This window comes from Rhyacophila brunnea, unplaced genomic scaffold (genome assembly GCF_057557595.1).
Source record: "Rhyacophila brunnea isolate RB1 unplaced genomic scaffold, BYU_Rbru_1.0 scaffold_7, whole genome shotgun sequence".
NCBI classification, from domain to species: Eukaryota; Metazoa; Arthropoda; class Insecta; order Trichoptera; family Rhyacophilidae; genus Rhyacophila; species Rhyacophila brunnea.
The window spans coordinates 16,205,618-16,229,313 of NW_028233339.1; the positions used below are offsets into that span (position 1 = coordinate 16,205,618).

General features: G+C 34.8%; 1 protein-coding gene across 6 annotated transcripts in view; it reads left to right on the forward strand.

Annotated features, from left to right (window-relative positions):
- LOC147064540 (phosphatase and actin regulator 2) overlaps positions 1-23,696 on the forward strand; it is a 588,368-nt gene that overhangs the window by 127,206 nt on the left and 437,466 nt on the right. For 4 of the 6 annotated variants that reach the window (XM_085958436.1, XM_085958433.1, XM_085958435.1 and 1 more), the window contains exon 1: positions 7,063-8,817. The exons of 1 other annotated variant lie outside the window; for it this stretch is intronic. In XM_085958436.1, the coding sequence (XP_085814562.1) occupies positions 8,613-8,817 (205 nt within the window). In that variant the 5' untranslated portion in view covers positions 7,063-8,612. Of the gene's footprint in view, positions 1-7,062; positions 8,818-23,696 lie in introns of those variants that run through there. One more of the 6 variants, XM_085958434.1, reaches the window with a different exon arrangement.

Sequence of the window (23,696 nt, forward strand, 5' to 3'; positions counted from 1 at the left end):
ATTACAGGGGTGCTGTCAGATCTGATTACAAGTGTGGTCATAATATGAAGAATGATTCGATTTAGCTAAATACGATAGCTATAGGTAGGTACATAAATATTTATATTGTTTAGACAAATATATGTCTTATAAATAAAATGCGAAACTACAGTGATGTCCCTTGGGGGTAGGCAAGTCATGAGATGCGTGTGGGTGGCAAGATATAAAGGGCGTAAAAGTAAGGGCGTAAGTTTTGAGAGCAGTGAGAGCAGTATACATAACTTTATGTATATTATATGAAAATATCAATATTATTAAGCGTGTAATCAGCTCGCCCGCGCATCGATACATCCAATGTCCAATAAAATTGGCATACACCGCGGCAGGTACTTGATTTTGCACAGTACCGATTTCAATAGAATATTCTTGAGTCGACGAACGAGGGCGCGGGCAGCGGTGCTCGCAGATGGAAGCCTAATCGGTACTGCGGATCAGACAGTCCGATTTCAATATTTCTCCGTTTCTGCGTCGCGTCGCTATATTTGAGCTATAAAGATTTATTAACATTGTTAAAATTTATTTCTGCAAGCAATTTATGCAAAGTTCTTTATTTTAATTATTTATATGATTAATTATTTATATTTAATTTTCATGTTAATAGTAAAATATAATCCAAATAAACAGTTATTTTAATTTTTAATCAACCACAGCACCCCCAAATATCTTATCCACGAGCCGTCACTGATTATAAGTCTGTTTAAGGGCGGCACATGGACGTCACTGCGTAACTATCAATTTTTCAAGAAATCTTTAAGTACACGAACGTTAAAAGAACTTATTAAACTACATTTTAATGCTAAAAATACCCAACGATGTAGGTACTCACGCAAATCGAGTATTCAACGAATGTATATTTTATAACGATTTAATTTTTTTAAACTAAAACACCGAATTAAATTGCATGATTCGTATTCTGTCGCTAGATGTCGCTAGTGGAAATAGCGTATCATTGGAATTATCTATGTAAACCAACTAATAATGACATGTTCATCATTGTTTATTCATAATATCAGTTAGTTGATTTTATCACACCATTTTGTCAAACGCATAACTGACTGAATCATTTTATTCGCACTCGCTTAGGCAGGCATCGCACGATTGATCTGGATCGTGATCATCGATAAAACTCAGTGACGTCCCTAGACTAAATGCCGCCCCATTTTTTATACAGTATTTTTTATCATCCTTTTTGGACTCCAATATCTAATAAAGGTGTTGTATGGATAAATTATTAACAACATAATAGGTGCCACTAAAAAACGGATAGGTAGGTATGTTAGAGACTTACCCAAATCATCAGAGTGTGAGGATCTATTTGGATGATATTTCTGACACATTTGGTTTGTACCATTTAGCAATACACAGATTTATTATTTTCACATCATTTTTACTATGCTATTATATAAACAAAATTATTTTAGCTAATTCTATATATACCAAATTCTCCTCGATTTGCCGCCCTTCGAGTAACTGCCGCCCAAAGCGACGCTCAATCTGCCTACCCCCACGGGACATCACTGATTAAACTGACTCGATCGCGATCCAGATTGAACGTCTAATGCTAATTAATGCCTGCCTAACTGATTGTCTAATTCGAGTCTATCTGTATGAAGTCTAATAATTAACAAGTTAATAGGTTGTATTGAAAATATTTCGTAATTCTATTAACAATATCATGTTATTTTTCGTGCATTGCAGAGGCTGTGGTAAATATTTTCTTCCCATAGTACTTCTGATGAAGGTTGTCGATGCAGAATATCTTATTATCCTGGGTCGTGTATCAGATGACCAACTCTTTGTGTACCGAGCAACTTATCGAGGTTGTGTTGCCAATAATATCTTCTGCATTCGCCTGCCTCCACTATTTCCTAGATTATCATTCTACTTTTTGCGGAAAATATGAACAAAGTATGCAGCCTTTCTTCGTTTGATGGTAACTACAAAGCTTAAAACTTCCTTATTGTTAATGCTGATATACCGATACCGTGAAAGCCTGCAGAGACTGTAGTATACATTATTGTACGTCCAGGCTACAAGACGCACGATTATACTATGTAACTTCTTTAGAGCCTTTGTGAAAATTGAATGCTCATACTATATCTTTTGTGGGGAGACTTACGCAATAACATTATAACATGTAAAGGGTTGATAACTTTGTCTAGATGTAACTGGTTATATTCTAGGGCCGCGTAAGACGGTGTCGCATGTCGCGTCACTAACGAACGAGTAGGCTCGCATTCGCGACGCTCGTTAGCGCCGGGAAATTTATCTTTGATGTCTGCCACTCGAGATGATGTGAGATGTGTTAAGTGATGTCGCGCGTCGCTCACGTGTGACCACCGTGAAAGTCTAATATCTTTACACATCGTTTAAAAATTTATCTACTTATTTATACACGTTATTATTTTTATTTTCTCCTTTATTAAGGAAGGCGCTGTTCGGAATAATAAGCCTTACAGATGTTTTGATTTTGATGATGCCAATTTGGTTGGTATGAGGATGTCTGCATGTGTGTCGGATGGCATGTCGGGTGATGTAAGGTTACGTTTGGTGGCTGAACCATACAGCCGTCAGTGTGGATACGTTGATTCTTTCCGTTAGGCATTTTTTCATTAGGCAACAATGTAAATCTGACATAATCCGATCATCTACAGGCAATACCCAATTTTGTAAGGGTACTATTACTTATAGAAGTAATCAATCGAAATTTGTATTCTACAAGTCTACACAAAAATTAACGACAACCACCGGTGGCAACCACATGCTGCGGACTGCAATTCCCATACTGTTTGTATCGGACGTATGCACATGCTGCATATTATTATCGTGTGACAAATGGATGTTTCTCGATGTGAAATGCGGAAAGTCCACAGGTAGCCGGCGCGACTGAGTACTGCTTATACACCGTTTTTTACCTTATTGCGCTTCGTTGTTACCATTGTTGAAGCGCATTCCCGCGTATATTTTCCTTGCTCAGACCCTCAGATCCTAACGATGCAAATGCATAGTCTGCAACTAGAACCACTGGTGGGATGTAAGACTTACCGTCGCAGCCAGAAGTGGTAATGAAGAAGATACATTACTCGTACATAATACGTGATACGCACTTGGCTTAAAGGCACGGTCTAAAAAGATCGTGGCTAGGCGATGCGCGGATTGCGGGTCGCGGGTGCAAATGACGCATGTCAAACGAAATATAATTTGTCATATAAATCAAACATGTGTCCATTTAATGTTCTGCTTATTGTTCTATCAGTAACAATAATAATATATTCATTGATATGTTTTCTTTTTAAAGTAAATGGGTAACGTTTTTAGTCATCTTTACACAATTTAAGAATTAATATGCCCGTCGCCATCACGAAACAAATTGACGTATTTCCAGCTCGACGTTCTCTCTCCGAATGGCAGCGAGTCCAAAATTTCGTCGCGCCTATAGTTGAAAATTATTTGCCGTTTCACTGATGTATCCACCAACGCACGGAACGGAAAATAATTAAATCATGAGAATAACGTAGATATACAACAGGATTTAAGGGTCACTCCGATGGACACAGTATTATAATGTCGGTTACGTGAGTCGAGTGAAATTTAAAATAAAACCGGCTTGGCTCTTCAAAAAACTCGTGTTGTTTTTTTTTTTAATTTCAAATAACATACGCATGTAAGTATATTTCATAATAAAGCGCAATCACTATTTAGTTAGTAAGCTATAGATATCTCAAACTTGAAGCCATAAAACGATATCACGGTTGTACCCACGAATCACGTATTATACCTATTATGTATATTATAGTAGGTAGATGGATGTAAGAAAACATCTTGTTACGTGAGCATTGCTATATTTTCATCGTGTAAATTCAATTTTATCGGTGTGAACCGAAAACATAATAACATAATATATCCCATTCAATATAAATCGCAAGGATATCATTTGACAGCAGCTGTCTTGGAATTTGAGAGGAACCTTCGAAGTACAAAGGTGTAATGGTATATCCGAGTAGGGGTGTTACTTACTTTCGCTGCCTTCTCTCTAATCTTTCTCTAGTCTAATACATACCACGATCAATAATATATTTTTGTTTAAGGCAGAATTGCACGCAATTCTCTCCTCCAGCTGCTTTTGAAATAAAATTTTGAATCTCGACCTCAAGAGGCAAATCATCGCTTCTATAATATCCTGCATGCGAAAGAATATTATACAGTTCTAACATCACTAGTTTGCAGGAGAGATTAACAACATTGAGTTTTAGATAACAATAATCAGAACGCAAGCCGCCATTTTGTTTTTGGGGCTGCCAACAGAATAAGAAAATAATGAAATTTATTGTTGCTAATACAACCTTACGTAGGTATAATCGTTCGATTCGAAAATCGAATTGCCTTCAACAATCCTTACGAAATGCGTAGGTATAATAAATATAGGTAAGGGCCATCACACCGAAAGAAAAAGTTTCAAAACGGGTACTTTCTTGGTATCGTTATAGTATCGAATGGAAGTCTCGGTATTGGTATTCTATGGAAACTTTTTATTATTACAAAACATTATATTTCCTTGAAATACAATAATTATAATAAATTACGTGTAATACTAAATTTATATTGTCAGGAAGGGTGACTATCTAATAAATGTTGAGGGTAAAAACATTAAGTAAGTAGGTAGGTAGGTAAGTACCTACACAGAATTTAAAAAAAATCATAGGTAGGTCTAATCTCAGCCCATTTCACGGTAAATATTTACTTCATGGCCCCCACATCCTGAAGCGCGCCCCCAGGCTAGGATCTTTGGCGGGCCCCCTAACTATCGCTAAAGACAAAGGCAGTGTGACGCTCTACAGTACGCGGTAAAATTAACGTGTATATTTAGTGTTTTTTGTACATTTGAATTATGGAGTTGTCGAGTATCGATACACAATTAAAAATTGTATCGTACCACCCAATGTCATTGGTACAGCCACATAATTTTAAATAATAATAATATTGAAGATAAATAGCGCCTTTTTTACTATTCGAGAGAATTTGTGATGTGTGTTTAAATCACTTATCTGGTCGATTCGCCACGCCGGGCCCTTCCTGAGCTCGGGTCCCCAGGCCAGAGCCCTGTCAGCCCCCCCTTTGTGGGGGCCATGATTCACTTCATACATCAAAGTAACAATACCTTTTCGTACGTGCAATGCGAAGACACTTGTAGCTATCATAATCAGTAGACCAGTAATATTATTTTTTTACTTCACTTTTATAATGTCGGGGTTCCCTCTATATAGATAGATAAAGGTTTTCTTTAATAATATCTTTGGTTGTCACTGCTGGTGGAATATTGAACGCGTAATAATTGTCTCGAGAACAATCGATTGCAGCAAAAATACAAAATACGACCCGAAAATCTTGCCATCACAAGAGTCAGCAGTGGACTTCTTGATTCTTGAAAATCAGATACTTACAGAACCGTATTGAACTGTATTTAATCAGGGCCGCACCAAGGGTAGTTGCCGCCCGGGTGTTAACCCAAAGTGCCCGCCCCCCTAAATATATAATATAAGTACAGTAAGTAAGTAAATGGAATTATCCAATGAATGAAAATAGTTGAAATCATTATTTCATTATCATTAAAATATTTATATTATGAAAAATTATGTTGTCGATTGCAAATATTAAAAACGAAAATTGCGCCGCAGGCGATTTATTTTGCTAGGTACTAAAATTATTGTGTCCCAATCCAGAATAATAATGCCACTCACATATTATAGCTTTATGACTCAGTTGATATCCTGGATAATACTCATGTATAATTAAAATTTGCCGAAACATTGTTTGAATGAAAGTATATTGTTTTAGGACATTGAACCATTGTATGAAGATTTTATTTTTATGCGGTATTTAACCCAATGCTTACGGGCCGCACAAAATTGTGTTTTTGCTAATTACTTTTCAAATGTAAATTAACACGTTAATTACAAAATTAATTAAAAGGGCCCGTAAGCATTGTGTTTATATATTTCACCATTAGATTTGGTTTACGTAATTGAATTGAATATATTGTATTTTTAATAATACATATTATGTACCTATTAAAAAATGTATTTTCTGTGAATTTTGCCGCCCCCTGTATCCTGCCGCCCGGGTGCTTTGAATCCCCAACACCCCCGCTTGGCGCGTCTCTGTGCTGAATAAAAAATAAACTCATTGTTAATACGTAATCAGCGTCGACTAAGCAACATTTATTATTAATTTTGAAGTTGTGGCATTTTTATTTAATTAATTAAAATTAATTTATGAAAAATGACTAGATGCTTAATTAGATATTTTTACCACGTCTGATCCTAATAAGATCATAATATGGACCCCCACAGAGTGGAGGTTTGTGTTAAAAGATTTTTTTTTAAATTTATACCTATTACCAAAATTATTTGTTAAACTAGGTACCTAGGTACTGTATGTATTTCGAATATGTACAGCAATAATTTTACATTATCTATTAACTTATACATAATTAGATATACCTAGGTCGAGTAGGCATTCAAAATGAAAAGCTGTTTAAAACTCTTAATAAATTTCTTTGACATAGGTAGGTACCTATCTACTTAAACGTATAATGTTATTCCTTGAATAATAATATAACCGTATAACGTAACAGTATTTAGGCGTGCTATGCATACCTACCATAGCGTAGATAGGGCATAGTACGCGACACCCAACGTCACAATTTATAGTACAAATACTATAATTACAATGCGAGTGCAATCACTCCAGTCTTTTCTGCCACAGCGTTGCCGGCTCTCTGCCGCCGCGCCCCGCCGGCTGTCACGGCGCCACCGTCATCTATCGTGGACTGCACTCAGACCGACGTTGCCGTATTATATCACTCTATCCCCCTCTAAACCCACCCGCATGATAGCTCGTCTCTTTTCCACTTCGCGCGCATTTTCTATCAGTATCTCGCTCTTCTCCCTGCACGGCCTCTACTACGACCTCTTCCTACTCGCTCTGTTCCGTGCGCTTTGCGACGCCGCTCGTAGATTGTTTAGTTCGGCAGAGAACAGAGCTCGCGAAGCACTTTTTCCTTCGTTATGTGAATTACTGCTATATTTTCTGTTTACATTTTTAATACCGTTGGTGCAATAGATTCTGACACGAAAGTGACGTTTGGTATCAACGGTCGAGTGCTGTATAAGTTTCTAAAGGTGTCTTTATAGTTTGTTTGTTTGAATAAAAGTCCGTTGGTGCTCGAAAATGCGTGTGTGACAAGCCGGAGTGCGTAATGGGAGGAGGGATGCTTCCTCGTATTTTTTTATATGCGCCGTAGATATTTATGAACCGGTGCTTCGCGGAATTTGTTATACGGGTAATTTTATTCCTCCGGTTACTACAAATTCCGTTGGTGCAGTGTTTTTGCTGATAGTTGCGGATTGTTTACATTGGTCGGGGTCGCTGGCGCCGAGCGGGCAGACAGGTGAATGCCTCCGATCGATCGCGTCCGACTATCGCGGCTCGATCAACAAGTATCAAATACCACGTGCGTCCATCTCGAGAGATGATAGTACCGTCAGCACGATTGAATCCTTAAAATTCCTACCAATAACCAGGATATAGATTTATCTAACAAATTCATCCATACTATCAGTACACAAGTGTTTTCAAATTCTAAACCAGGAAAAAGTAAACCTTAACAATTCTGAACTGTCAAAACAGTTTTTTTTTTTAAATTTATACTAGGCTACTTACTTCAATTATGAATAATATTGATAATAAATTGAATTTGTAAGTATGTATTGTACCCGCGTATATAAAATCATATAATTTTGTAACATTCGTATAAAAAACACTGTACCATTTGTTTTTTTTTAATTTAATATTTTATTTAAACGGCTGTTCGAATTCAAGATTCTTCTTTACGACAACAATAATAACATTCTCTTGTTAGTTTGTTTAAGTAAGTGATAACAAAATAAATCCAGTAGATAATTTTTAAGGCGTAACGGCAGAGCAAGTAGACTAGTGAAATCGTGTGACACAAATCGAAAAAAATACTCCCAACAAATTATTTTATTCACGCGTTCAGCCAGCTATGATATTAAATTTAATGTAATAGGTACTTATGTATATATTTTTTGTAAACGCATTTTCCACACGAATCACTTCAGGTATGTCCTGGTAATTCTAGTACTTACCTATTATAAAGTGGTGTAAATCCTCTTTCTACAGTGAGCTGTGTCGTAACTTATTAATGAGTGAGCACCTATAATAATTTGTGTTATTGTGTCTATAAGTGAAGTGCTAACTACACCAAAAGCAGGAATATAATAATTAATGTGAAACAATACAATCGATGATAATATGCAGTGCAAGGCGATTGTCATTTTTTTTGTTATTTCTTAACACAATATAATAATTATTGTCGATCAAAATTATTAATGTCATTGTCGGATTTATAGTCTGTTCGTTGAAGGTGTGGTGGTTTGTGAAATAATTAAAAAAAAAAATTGTCGTTTGCTTTGCAATACAATTGCGCCTAGCAGTGAAATAAATATGCGGGGCGTAGCGAGATGAAGGGTGGAGGTGTCGGGTGATATGGTATGTCCTCGGGCGGCGGCGGCGCTATGCCCTCGGAGGAGCAGGGGGCCCCTCAGCGCAGCGGCAGCCTGGACTACCTCAACTTTGAGGAGAAGCGGCAGCTGATAGCCAGCTCGCTTTCCCTCACAGACTTCATACACTGCGGCCCGCCACCACCCAAGGAGGTGACGGGCTGCGTTGTGGGAGCCAACACCAATGTCATCGTCGGTCAGTCAAATCAAATTATTTCATTTATATTCACAGCGTCTAAATATCGATATTGAATGAACTGTCAAATTAACCGAACCTTCTAAACGTTATTTAACGAAGTTACATCAAACGATGAAGCAGAGATTTTTATGAACAAGTACCTAACCGAAAATATTTGGTGTCTAACGTTGTTGAAGATGGTTTCTCATCTTTTTGTACCTACAAAAGAGCAATATTCTGTTCACCAGATGTTGTCATATGCTTAAAACTGTTACAAGCTTAGTCCAGTGACATCCTACTCACAGAACAGGTTAATAGATAGAATTCCAAAAAGCTATATCCCAATACACTACATTTGACGCATGGATAGATGACGACATAGATAAGTACACCAATATTGAATGAGCGTTAGTGCATAAAACGAGAGCAGTTGTCAGAACGAATGCGAGCGCGTATTCTTGACACATGTTTAAGTTATCCCATTTTCTTCCACACTCGAGATCGGTTGCCTGTTTCTCCGCACTCGTCCGAGTTCCCTGGATAAACTGTATGCGAAAGAATTTTTAGATTTAGTACAACTTTTTACCTATGTGGATACCTATGTTTCTGTGTGAATTTTATTAACTCAACGGCGTTGATTCGACTCGTCCATTTTATGCATTTTACATTATGTAACTGCTTTATGGTTAATTTGTTATATTATTTGACTCATTTTTCAATAATCGGTTGATTCACCATAATTGCAAATTTCCGTTCACGTCTTTGATCTAGGTAGGTACGTATTCTGTTATTATCGAAATTTTGTTTGTAAGATGGGAGCCTAGTAAAGTGACAGGTCAACGTTATAATAAAAAACTATTTATACCTACATAATATAGGATTATCATGTACTTCTAACTAAATATTCCGTAAGGAGTTTATCACCACACATACATATTAATATATCCCAATTGGGTCGTGTACAAGCAGAGTCATAAATTAAAAGCTAACTACTCCTTTGACCCAGCTGACAAGACGTGGGGATCGTAAATCTAGATGCATTATTTATGTTTGTTGTTCTCAGGTGTGTGTGAAAAGAAATATCAGTGGTTACATGGTAAATATCCCTACTGGGTATTGTATTGCAATCACAAGGCCGAATGCTACAGTAGGGCAAATGCGATGAATCATCTCCGTTGTTTCATTCATTATTTTGCTCACATAAATATTGTATTATTATTATTATATTTATCTCTATGTCAAATAATATGTAATTTGTTGCCAGATTGCACGTACATACATGGTGCATCGCTCGATTAAAAATTGTATGTGAATAATTAACCGAGAAAAAATCTAGTTACTCAAAACTTTTTGTTAAAGAAATTTGAAGACTTAACTATAGATGGGTAGTTGTATACCGTATTAGTACCTCCCATTGATATTGTAATTATATCAATGGTGCCTCCTGCCATTATTACGCATATCCATGGGGGAGGGGGACTGCTTCTGAAAAGTTTCTGGGTCTAAGAGAAATGCTACACGCTGGTCAGTATCACCCCCATAAAAACCATAATTGATCATGTTGATACTGTTGATAGGTAGGTACTTCTTCCTATCAGTTAAAAAGTTGAGGAACCTGCGGTATCGTAATTAGTATAGCTATTGCGACCTCGTGGATCGCGCACTGATACTAATTCTGAATTCATTATAAATAACCACATCTCGTGAGGATTAGTCATTCAGTTTCACAATAAATTGATTACATTACGTCCTACCTACATACGTACATACTTAGATAACCTACGTACTTGCTTACTTTTTTATTTAACAATTGAATGACTGTATGTCACTTCATTATCAATACTATTATGTATGATCAATGATCATTGATCATATTTATATTCTATCATGTCAGGTGCACAATAATACTGTGCTTAGTATTAATACGATCTTATCATTAAACATTTTTATTGTTAATTTTCAATTCAACGACATATTATCAAAAAAAAAAATGTTATAGGTATGTAAGTACCAACGTAATAGTAGTAGTAGTAGTAGTAGTAGTAGTAGTAACAAATAATCCAGTTTATCGGCTATTTTCAAAATGTGTTTTCCGCTGTATTCCTGATAACCGAACAGTACCAATAATTGTTTTACATGTTCCTAAAAATGAACCCTCAAATGCGCGCGGGTCTTTCTGCAGTTTCATTTCAATTTAAACAACGTTATTTTTAATTCGATACAAAATCAACAGAGAAAACAAATGAAAATAGATTAGTTGTCAGACTTCATTAATTATTAATTGTGGAAGTAATACTTTTACCTAAGTAGGTACTTACGCAAGATATTTTCCTTGGGGGTCATAAAAAATTCTTTTATTTTCCATGAGACAAGGGATGCCAGCATAAATAGTTCCTAATAATTAACAAGAATATTTTTTCGTGCATGGTTATCTTATCAATACTCTTACGCATTTATTATAAATTCAATACAAATTAGCAAATTAAGTAAGGCACTTACTTAATAAAATTAGCTTTGATCATGAATTAGGTACCTACTTTTATATATTATTATTGTATTACCCCACACACCTTAAGCATATTATGCTTTGGTAACTTACTGTTTTCTCCAGACGACGACTAAGAAGAGAAGACTGAGGAAGGATACACGGTGTAAGCCCAACGTCTATTATGATAACCTACTATGTATATTTCAATATACCTACATAATATTATTTTAACTCGGTATCACATAAGTAATAAAAATCAAGAATTTTATCTACACTATCTAAGTATAAGATTTTCACAGCCATTTAATAATATTATATCTGCTATTTTTCATTTACACTTATAATAAGAACATAGTTTGTCAAATAAATGGTAATATTGACTGTTTACGAATGGGATTTAATACTTCATTTATTAATTTTAACTACTAATTAACTAAATTTATTAATTTAACTTAACAAAATTAAATTTGACTTAAAAGTATAATATTCCTGTGTTTTGATGAAGTAGGTACTTACTTACTATATATAGTTTTCAGTTTTACAAAAAATGTTATTATCCACAATTCAATGAATAAAATTCAACTACGTATGTTTAATGTTTATTTTCAATAGGATCAAAACAGCCTATATTGTGACATCACATATTATTTGTGTGAACAAAATGATAATCTTAGACCATATTTATAATTACTTATTATATTAAAGCAATCTTTATAATTTAAAGTTTAAATGTTACGTTATTTTTTATATTCAGTTTTAACCCTATGTGAAATTTGAAAAGTGTGCATAAATGGTTTTGCTAAAACTGTGACGATATGTAGGTACACTACAAATAGGTGGGCGTCGTGAAAGGAAAACATTTCAGAATCACTGACGTACGCGATTAAAAAATAGATACACATTTATCCTATCCAGTATAATGTTTCCTTGAGTCCATGTTATTATATATATTATGTATTTAATTAAGTTATTTACTTTCTTATCATTTATTTTTTTCAATACTATCACGCATTCACAGCAAAGAGCAGAGGTCAATGCCTGATAGAAAAATATAATATTTTTTCTTGGGAGGAAGAAAGCTCTCACTATCTAAGCCGTAATATCTAATGACATTATTATTTTTAACCTTAGCCCAACCGCAAATGTTTTTCACAATCGATTAGGTTTTGGGGTCAATGCTCTGAAACATTATAGGTGTAGGTAGGTGAGTACCTATCTATTGAAAATTAAACTAAAGGCTAACATATCAAAGGAAAATAGTCATTTTCGCTTATAAGCGGAACATATTATGGATCTTCGCAGTGTGGCGGATTTATAATATTATTAATGGACTGTTTGTATGTTGTGTGGTTGTTAGTCATTCGCCCGTCGCATTGTGTTCATGGACTGGATCAAACATTGTGTGGAATCTTGGGTGCCGATTCATATGATTGTTCCACTATACATAATTTGGATTGTATAGTTGGATTGTCTTTTAAAAATATTTCTACTGAGCGTGATACGAACATGCATCCCTCGGATTTCGGCCCATGACGTTTACCAATTAAACAACCACCACAATATTGGCCAACTATCTCAAATTTCGTAAAGTAAGTACTAAGTTATTTATTGTTCGATGACTAATATAGAAATTTAAAGGAAATGATCCAAGTTATGCATGTTTAATAACGAATGCTAATCAATGCATAATCCCTACTTCAGCTCCTCTTTTAATTAAAATTAGCAAAGTTTTTTTTAAATGAATGTTATTAAAACAATGTATAATATTAATCACCGTTTTTTTGTAAATTAATTTTCGGAATGTGGGAATTTGTCATGTCAATTAATAAAAATATTAATTATAGACCAGAAATTAATGGATATATTAACAAAACTGTAGCAGTGGAAGAGTTCACATTTCTCTACTTCAGCTCTGGCCTAAAACCCATTGCTTTTAATACTCCATCTACGACTCCTAGGTCTGCTCCAAAGCTCTGATATTATGAACTTGCTCATGCTCTACAACCTACGTAGTCAAATTTTATTCAGGCAATGAAAAATATCCGATTACTTTTTCTTTTGAAAATGCTTTCGATCATTCTCTTTGTATAATATCATTTGGATATTGTTATGCTTTCAGATTTTTCCCTCAAAGACATTTAGCTGGCACGCGGAAACGGAAATGTTTTGAGCCATCCCAGTGTCCGCGTTCGTTTTTTAGCTTGTATTCAAATATCGTTTTTAAAAGAAATTCCTTTTGTAATATTCTTTATTGAAATCATTTTTTTGTAAGGATGTTTCTTGATTCGATATGTAGATACGGTTTGAAGTTACCTACTTACCTTACAGTAATATTTAATACATACAGCAAGTAGGTACCTAAATAAATGTTTATTAATTTTAATTATGAAAACTGTATCCCTACGAGTCCTACGACTGATGCAGTATATTATTTATATTCTCCAAGTTGGATTAGTACCTCCGTTTTTTTTTACTATTTTGCACGTATTACTTAAATTATTTTAAAAAAAAAATAAAAAAAATATCACTCCTCAGCTTGACTTAGCTTACTAGTGGAGATAGGATTAAAAATATAAGGGCTCTCGTAAACGAACCACAGTCTGGTGGATCTGCCGTTGGCTGATATTTTTTTTATTTTTTCATAAACAGATTGTTATTGTCGATGTTTTGTAAAAAAGGCGAATTAAACAAAATGCTATTTTACAGGAGGATTTTTAATTTTTGGCATTTAGTTGATAATTAATTACCTGTGGATGATTGATTATGAATGTTTAACAAGTTTATAATAATGCTTAGAAAGAATCCTGTTCTTATGATTATATAATATAATACTTTAAAAGGCCTAATATGTCACATTCGCTTTTTATTTGTAATACTAATTGGATATTCACCCTTGGGTACGATTATCGCTTATAAGTAGGTACTATCCTGTCGAGATACAAATTCCCCGTTTTTACACAACAAAGCTAGTGAGGTACATATTGTTTTTTCATTAAAATCTCGATTTCGCCAAAATGTTTGATTCGCCTATTTTTAAAAACACCGACGGTATATGTTGGTACTTACTTAATAATTATTACTTTACTAATAATTAATGTTTAAAAAAAATATACCAACGTCCAGAGAAATAAATAATCGTAATTATTGCAAATCTGCGTTCATGTCTTTATCATTGTAATCTTATTCTGATCACGCGTCCACAGGTTTCCGGAAATTATGATGTAAAATGCCTACATATTATTTTGTGTATTTTAAAAATTAACTGTACCAGTCTACATACATTGCATTAATTTAGGGTGAGTTACAAATTTTGGTTGATATATTTACCTATTCTGCTAACGCGTCCACTTGAATATTGAGATTTTAGGATCTGAGGCAGTATCTACGATAGTATTGAATATGTATGGTGATATTATATGACCTAACTTAAAGTTTAGTACCCCACTTTGACACGCAGCGAATATTATCGCGCGATTATTGTTCCCCCACGCGTAGAGTTGGGTATTTCCCGAGAAAATCTCAATCTCAAGATTCGGGATTTCCCGAAATGATGAAATTTTGAATTCTCGAGATTCGGGATTTACAGAAATCAATTCTCGAGATATCGGGAAATTAAAAAAAAACCTGTAAAAAATTCTAAAAACAGACAATTATCATTTTTATTTATTTATCTAAGTAGACAAACAAATAGAACTAGGAAAACAAAAATAATTTAAAACATTACTTATTAAAATAGAATTTCAAAAAACACAGACTGTCCATCGCTGCATCTGACAGTCGCGTACGCTTTTGTGACACAATTTTTTTTTTGCATTTGCAATTTCTCATTGCTCAACTCATTCGAGTTGACGTTGGCTTAATTGTGTTAAATGCCTTAATCAGTCTTTGAATGTTTTGTGTTTTCTGTCCACTTTTTTCATATAGAAAAATCGTTTTTTCAATTAATATTTGATGATAAAGAAATCCCGAATCACGAGATCCGGGATTTCCCTAAATGTTAAAAATTTCAATTCTCGAGATTCGGGATTGAAAATCTCGAAAAATTTTCGAGAATTCCCGAAACCCAACTATACCCATGCGTAAGTATTTTGGTATATGGAAAATGGTCGCGCGATAATATTCGCTGCGTGTGAAACGGGAATTAAGTAGTCTCCGTGAAATACGACTCTTATTTGGATAAATATTAATTATTTAAGTAGGTAGGTATATATACTTAGTTACACGGTGAGGATGAGTTGCGTCAAATTCTGTAAATTGATATACATTTGCAGTTTCATTTTAGATACAACGTTATTTCTAAGTTTAATTCAAATCTAAATAGGACGACTAAATCGATAGTAACTAAGCTAGTAATAGCAAACTTGTTTCATCATCCAATTCAAATTATTTATACAAAGAGATGAAGGTTGTACGAAAGTATTGAAGGATATTGACGTACAATCGTCTAACGTCTCTCGCAAATACATTATATTCCGAGAATACACCTACGGGTGACGTTTGTGAGCTTTGCCAAAAAAATATTTTAAGATTTACCCAGTAACCCATTTATTAAATTTCGAACCTCTCAAGTGTCATTTTGTTGACCCACCAAGCAACTCTGTGTCGCATTTCGTAACATTACAAAAATGAACCAAATTACTAGGTATTTACCTTCTCCGATGATACCTACCTAATGCCGGGTCCACACTGGCAACAAGTTGCTGGCAACCTCTTTAGATTTTACGATAATTATGATAATTATCGTAAAATTTCTTAAGGAATTATGATAATTTATTATCGTAATTCGTCCAATTTTTGAACATACATAATTTCGAAAAACACCAATAGAAAAAATCTTGTTTGAAAAAAGTAAGCCACCGGACTGGAATCGAACCAGCATCTCTAGGGTTTACGCCCCGTCCGCGCATTATCCTATATGCTACAAGGCGACGTACTAATTGCGACAAATTTTAACTTGTACTTCAGCCCAAAGAAATAAATAAATTAATAATATAAATAAATAAGATCGATAAATGATTACGTTCGGCGCTTGAGATGTTACCATGTTAAAAAATAATAGATAACGGATACATACAAGTATAATAATTAAATATTAATTGGGTAGTTATAGTTATTGCATTTATAAAGTGCAGTTGTCATATTATTGTCATCGTTTAACAATTACAAAATAATTTTTACCTAAATTACGGTAAAGAGAAATTTCATATATGGTATTATTTTCAATAGAAAAACAAACGAAGCTATTAATAATATGTGGTGAACCATAGACAACTCAACTCGATCATAACTATGACTGGCTGCGTTTAGTGTTTCTGCATAGTGTTTTGAGCAAAGGAAATTTTAGTCATGACGGACGGTTCTGCATTGCGCTCCTAATAGATCGAGTAAGTAGCTGACGTCAATTTTGGACCATAATATGATCCTCTAAGTGTACGTCCTGAGTGGCAGCGTTCGGCGCAGCGTTGAGCGTTTTGCGCAACTCAAACGTATAACCGTGTGTGAAAATGGTTATACATTTATACGGTTATACGTTTGAGTTGCGCATAACGCTCAACACTGCGCCGAACGCCGGCACTGAGGCCTCACACTTAGGACGAACACGATGAAGTAAGTAAATTCTTTTATTTGTGAGTAGTGAGAATAAGTGCCTACTAAAAGATCGAGGTATTTCTTTAGTGCGTGGTACTTCTTCTTAAATACTAAGTATTAATTGAGGAATATTAAATATATACAGCCATTACATATTTCGATAACTTTAATTATTGGTCTTTTAAATAAGTTAACAGACGAGGTGCCTCAGTCACGTTTTCAGTTTTGCAGAAGGCCGACACTTACACCGAACAGCCGACTCGTTATGCTTTTTCAAAATCAAATATTAGGCAGTCATGATGAATGCATTGCCAATATAACACAGCCATAACTCTCACACATTTTGACCTTTCGTCGATTGTGGCCTTATCTGATCTCTTCACCCATTCACTTAACGGCCCTGGGCATTGCTGTCTCGCTCAAAATACTACCGCCCATCCGCCCATCCGCCCCTGACCTATGTAATTTAAAATCTACAATTATTTTACATCCATGAGAGTAATCATAGTGATACAAGTAGGTATACATATTTAGATACCTGTTTATGTTGCTTATGTAGTTCTCATAAATCACTACAATATAATGTTATTTGTATAATAAAGTAGATAGGATACCCACGTCACGAATGTACTAATACCTTTCACTGAATCTATTAGGTTAGGTTTTCTTTGAACGCAGATGTAAGTCCAGTGGCACCATAGGCGATTCGCAGATGTATTGGTCTTGTTCGGCAAAATAATGTCTTGTTTCAATGCTAGCAAACAATACCGCTATATAACAACTCTCTTTTGCCGTACCCAACTGTAGAATGATTTACCCATACGCATGGTTGTAAGTAGGTTTTATTATAGTTTATAATTTGTATAATATTATACTGTGTTCCATCAAACATACTCATTAAATTACCAAAAAAACATTGTAATTGTTGTATCTATATGTGATGGAGAGCATTCTCTTATATTGTTATTTACCAAAACATAAGTTTCCGGTGTTATTAAATTTCCATGTCATATTTGTATGTTATTTATCACAACTTTCATATCATCTTATGTTTTTGTATGTGGGTAAATTATACTATACTATGTTTATTAATTGAACTTATGATTACAAGACCATAACGTCCAGTGGCACCATAGGCGATTCGCAGATGTATTGGTCTTGTTCGGCAAAATAATGTCTTGTTTCAATGCTAGCAAACAATACCGCTATATAACAACTCTCTTTTGCCGTACCCAACTGTAGAATGATTTACCCATACGCATGGTTGTAAGTAGGTTTTATTATAGTTTATAATTTGTATAATATTATACTGTGTTCCATCAAACATACTCATTAAATTACCAAAAAAACATTGTAATTGTTGTATCTATATGTGATGGAGAGCATTCTCTTATATTGTTATTTACCAAAACATAAGTTTCCGGTGTTATTAAATTTCCATGTCATATTTGTATGTTATTTATCACAACTTTCATATCATCTTATGTTTTTGTATGTGGGTAAATTATACTATACTATGTTTATTAATTGAACTTATGATTACAAGACCATAACGTCCAGTGGCACCATAGGCGATTCGCAGATGTATTGGTCTTGTTCGGCAAAATAATGTCTTGTTTCAATGCTAGCAAACAATACCGCTATATAACAACTCTCTTTTGCCGTACCCAACTGTAGAATGATTTACCCATACGCATGGTTGTAAGTAGGTTTTATTATAGTTTATAATTTGTATAATATTATACTGTGTTCCATCAAACATACTCATTAAATTACCAAAAAAACATTGTAATTGTTGTATCTATATGTGATGGAGAGCATTCTCTTATATTGTTATTTACCAAAACATAAGTTTCCGGTGTTATTAAATTTCCATGTCATATTTGTATGTTATTTATCACAACTTTCATATCATCTTATGTTTTTGTATGTGGGTAAATTATACTATACTATGTTTATTAATTGAACTTATGATTACAAGACCATAACGTCAACTAAATGATAACACCACACACCGCCTTGATATAACTTTTCGGGAGAAACTTTTAATCCTAAAATTTGCGCGAAAAACATTGGTATCTCATTGTTGACCTTGGTATTACCATGTAATTTTGCCAAAAATAGCGTTTATTTAGAACAGCAAATATATTAAGTAGGTACTACTTATACCTACTTTATACAAATTAAATGTTTTATATTGTTATCAGAAAACAATCAATGTACCTACTGCAACTAAATATGTTATATGTACTTAAATACTTAGTTTAATCGAACAGCTAACTCAACACATTACTAAAGTTATTATTAAGTTGTTAATTTATATTATATGCTGCCTTATTATAATATTTTAATTAAAATTTGTAAATCACTCCTATATCTTTATTTTACTAATTTTACGAATGATTCCGCTAACCATTTCTTAGGAACTCAACCGTTTGCACAAACTCTGTTGTATCAAATTGTATAAATCGTACTATGTTTACTAACGGAATGATTATCCTCCTACAGTCTTAATTATTGTACATTTATTTGCTTTGCAGTGAGTCATCATACGTATTTTCTTGTGATTCATTCGGACAATATTGTATTTTTAACTAAGTTCGGTACGTTTTCTCGGAACGGTATATGATTTTTATTTGCCTTATTTTATCAGACTAGACACCTATTTGGATGGTGGTCGATGATTTGCAATACTTGCGTCTAAATTTTTAGGTACATAGTCCAGTAAATAAAACCCAATTTTAATTTAAAATATAATTAACGTAAATATAACATTATCATAAAATGCATAAGAAGGGATACATACCTACTTTGATTTAATCATCATACTATGCAAGAAATTAGGTATCTACGAGTAAGCTATGTAGTAAATATTCAAAAATCCTCAATTATTTGGTAGATCTTAGAATGCATATAGGTACTTAATTATTTTTGAATTTTATATTGCTTAATTTATGTCTTGTACATTTCCATTTGGTTAGTTTTTAGTGTGTTTATTATTTAGTGTCTATATAAACGGCGAGTAACTGTATTTGTCAATTGTACGTTTGCCATTCAGCGAGTGAGCATAGCGGCTGAAGATGCCGAAAGGCGAAACCAGGGTCGCAAAATACTATTCAAATAGAAAAGTACAAACTGTACAAAGACTTATATTAAATATACCTAAGTACTTAATTTAATTTTAAATTTCATTGAGTAAGTCGAATAGTATCATCATCAGCCGGGGTCGATACACTGCTGAATTGAGGCCTCACCTATCTCTCCGCTCCTCTCGGTCCCTAATCTTTGCTGCCACGTAATCCACCAAACTTTATGAGCTCGTCTACCCACCGTGTTTTAGGGCGTCCCTTTGGGCGTTTAGTGCCCCTCTCACATCGCGTACTCTTGTCTGCTTCCTTATCCGTTGATTTCTTTTGAAGTCGAATATATTATAATATATTAATATTGTTATATTTAAGTACCTTAATATTGATTCATTGAAAGTATAACATATATTAACATTTACGTGAGAAACATCACTATATGGTGCTGCATGAATGTCTCACCAATTCTTTTTGGCCCATTGTTAGAGTTACTTTGCTTTTAATTTATATACTTACTGTTAATTCCAATTAATCTTGCTTGCGTGTATTACTGGTGTTAATATGGGTGCGTTATGTGCGGGATGGTTAATAGAGGAATGAGTGGATAAGGAAGCAGACAAGGGTTTGCGATGTAATAGAGTTTATTAAAAGCCTTAAATGTAGATGGGCTGGACACAGCTCGAAGAAGAGACAATCGTTGGACAAATCTAATCATCCAGTGGTATCCAAGAAGTACACAACGTCCGCAAGGTAGACCTAGACGCCGCTGGATCGATGAAATGATAAAGTTCTGCGGAAGTACGTGGCAACGCAATGCACAGGACCGAGAGAAGTGGAAGCAGCTTGAAGAGACCTTCATCCAGCAGTGGATAGATTCAGGCTGATGATGATGATGAATATGGGTGCGGTCTGAGATCTAAGCCAGTTTACTTATTTTGAGGAGTTTCACTCGAATCGACCCCATATAAGTACCGAACACCAAATTAAAGTATTATTTAGATGTCTTACATATCCATTACGCCTATAAATTGTATAATCAAATCACAAATTTAATTTACCCATAAACCGTCTTTGGCGTTTCGCGCGGGTGTTGTCTGCTTTTATTACCCGTCACTTTCTGCCAGACAGTGGGAATGTGATTATTTCATACGTTCTCGTTTTTTCCGTTTAATTTCACTCCATTTCTTCTCAACTGACTATTTTATTATGTCGCGTCGCACCCTTCGTGGTGGGGGCGTGTACGACGTTCTCACTTAGTTCATAGGGTTATGATTACGACAAAGAAATTATATAACGTTAATGTCTTTGGGGGAAGGCAGACACGCGGAAGATGACATGGATTACCAGCGTAGCCGCCTAAAGGTGTTTATGATATTCTAACCATGCTATTTTATTAGATCTTTCATCGTTCACGATGGCGTAGCAATTACAGTGATATGATTGTACCTAGGTTCTGGTTTTAATTCCTGAAATATGTACTTATCGAAGTTTATGTTGATTATTTGATGCTTTACATAAGTAAAATTATAGTGAACTGCTTTGCATTAAAAGTTATAAGCAGGTAACAAAATTGGAAACACTTCTGGATGTGGCTTTATGAAGGTACATATCTAGAGAAATAAAAAATACAATACTTACGGTTGTATCGTAATATGCATTAAAGTTTGTCATGTGAAGGAGACGCGCATTTATATTGGTATTATTTGATGACGTTCAGCGGGAGTTGTATTTTTCGCGTTTATGGTCTGACCGTCATTAAGCGATAAAACAGAGATGACTTCAAAATCTTGGTGTATGGCGACTGACTTCGTATAGACGTATAGCATATTACATTAATCTGTTGTGGAATAGGGAATTATATTCCATGATGTCATGTGTATAAAATGTTGTTATTATTGTTATAGGTATGATGCTTATATTGTATGCCTAGTATTTGAGATCCACAGTTTCAATGTGTAGTTATCTGATACGTACATTTCTTATGTCTAGCTCAGACCAAGATACATCGTTTCAGGGATCAGCGTTCAATGAACATTGAACATTGTACAAACGGTTCGAAAGGTGTATAAAAATTCTTTCCGAACGAAATTTAATGTTCTTTAATATCTTGTATTTTTATTCCCCGATGCGTTACAGAAAAATTGCACATAAATTATTATGCAGAGTATGTTATTGGTGATTGATTAGGCTTTATGATTAATGCAAAGAATGGCTAAAAGTGTGATCTCTGTTTCGCTTATATTACAAGTTGCATGAATCTCTTGAGTATCAGTGGTACTCTGCTGGTGTTGGTAATGCTGTTGATTGTGTTGGTGCAAAGAAAGTTACACTTAAAAACAAGAGTGCGATTGTCTTATAATTAGATAATTCATTATTATCGTATGCAAGTAATTATATTACTTACAATCATTATTATTATAATCATACTGTTACACTGTGCATTCTTCCTTCATAGGAACGTCATGAAGAGAAGGGAAACAGACACGCGGAAGTGTGATTTTATCTATTTTAACGACTGGAATATATAATAGTGATGCTGGGAATATTGTGAAAGTATAGGTATATTACTATATATTTTTTAGAAGTGTGGATATGAGTCACGGTAGGTATATTTTGGATTCTTGTGAAGATGGATTTTTCAAATTGAATGAAGAATACATAGAACATAGAACCCTAATACATAATGGTCCACATTAATTTGACCCTATCTAATATCAAAATAGTGAACGTGTGAAAATCATTCCTGGGGGCGCGGGCTGCTAATCACTGTTTTACGTCACCTTATTGAACGATAATTAGCCATGGATAAATGGTTGATGACAATCAAAATCAGTGAATTAACCTGGATGATTTGGCTGTCCGACAGTCTTCCCTACGGCTTGACGCCACCCCTCTCGGCGTTTAGCGGCACGCTTCGCATGTATCATTGGAAAATTCGTATCATTCTTGAATCCCCCTCGTGGCTTCTACGTTCTTCGACCTGGCCTAATAAATACCACTCGTTTGTCTAAGTTATCATCCTCTGTATGTGCTATGACCAAACAATGTATTGTAGAATTCGGCGAAGACAAACCAACTAGTCTCTCGAATCTGGAGTTGACTGATTATGGAACCACCTCCAATATTTACTGTCATCATCATCATTAGCCTGAATCTATCCACTGCCGGATGAAGGCCTCTTCAAGCTGCTTCCACTTCTCTCGGTCCTGTGCATTGCTTTGCCACGTACTTCCGCAGAACTTTATCATTTCATCGATCCAGCGGCCTCTAGGTCTACCTTGCGGACGTTTTGTACTTCTTGGATACCACTGGATGACTAGATTTGTCCAACGATTGTCTCTTCTTCGAGCTATGTGTCCAGCCCATCTCCATTTAAGGCTTTTAATAAACTCTATTACATCGCAAACCCTTGTCTGCTTCCTTATCCACTCATTCCTCTTTTTGTCCTTTCGCGTTATGCCCAGCATGCACCTCTCCATACCACGTTGTGCTACTCTTAAGTTTCTGGATCTCTCTTTTACTTAGGGTCCATGTTTCACACGCATATGTGATCACGGGAAGCACACACTGGTTGAACACTTTGCGCTTTAGGCACAGTGGAAGGTCACTTTTGAAGATATTCAGGCGGCCAAAAGCACTCCAGCCTAGCTTTACTATGCGAACAATTTCATCATATATACATCCATCTATAGACACTTGTTGTCCCAGATAGATGTAGCTTTTCACCTGTTCGAGCT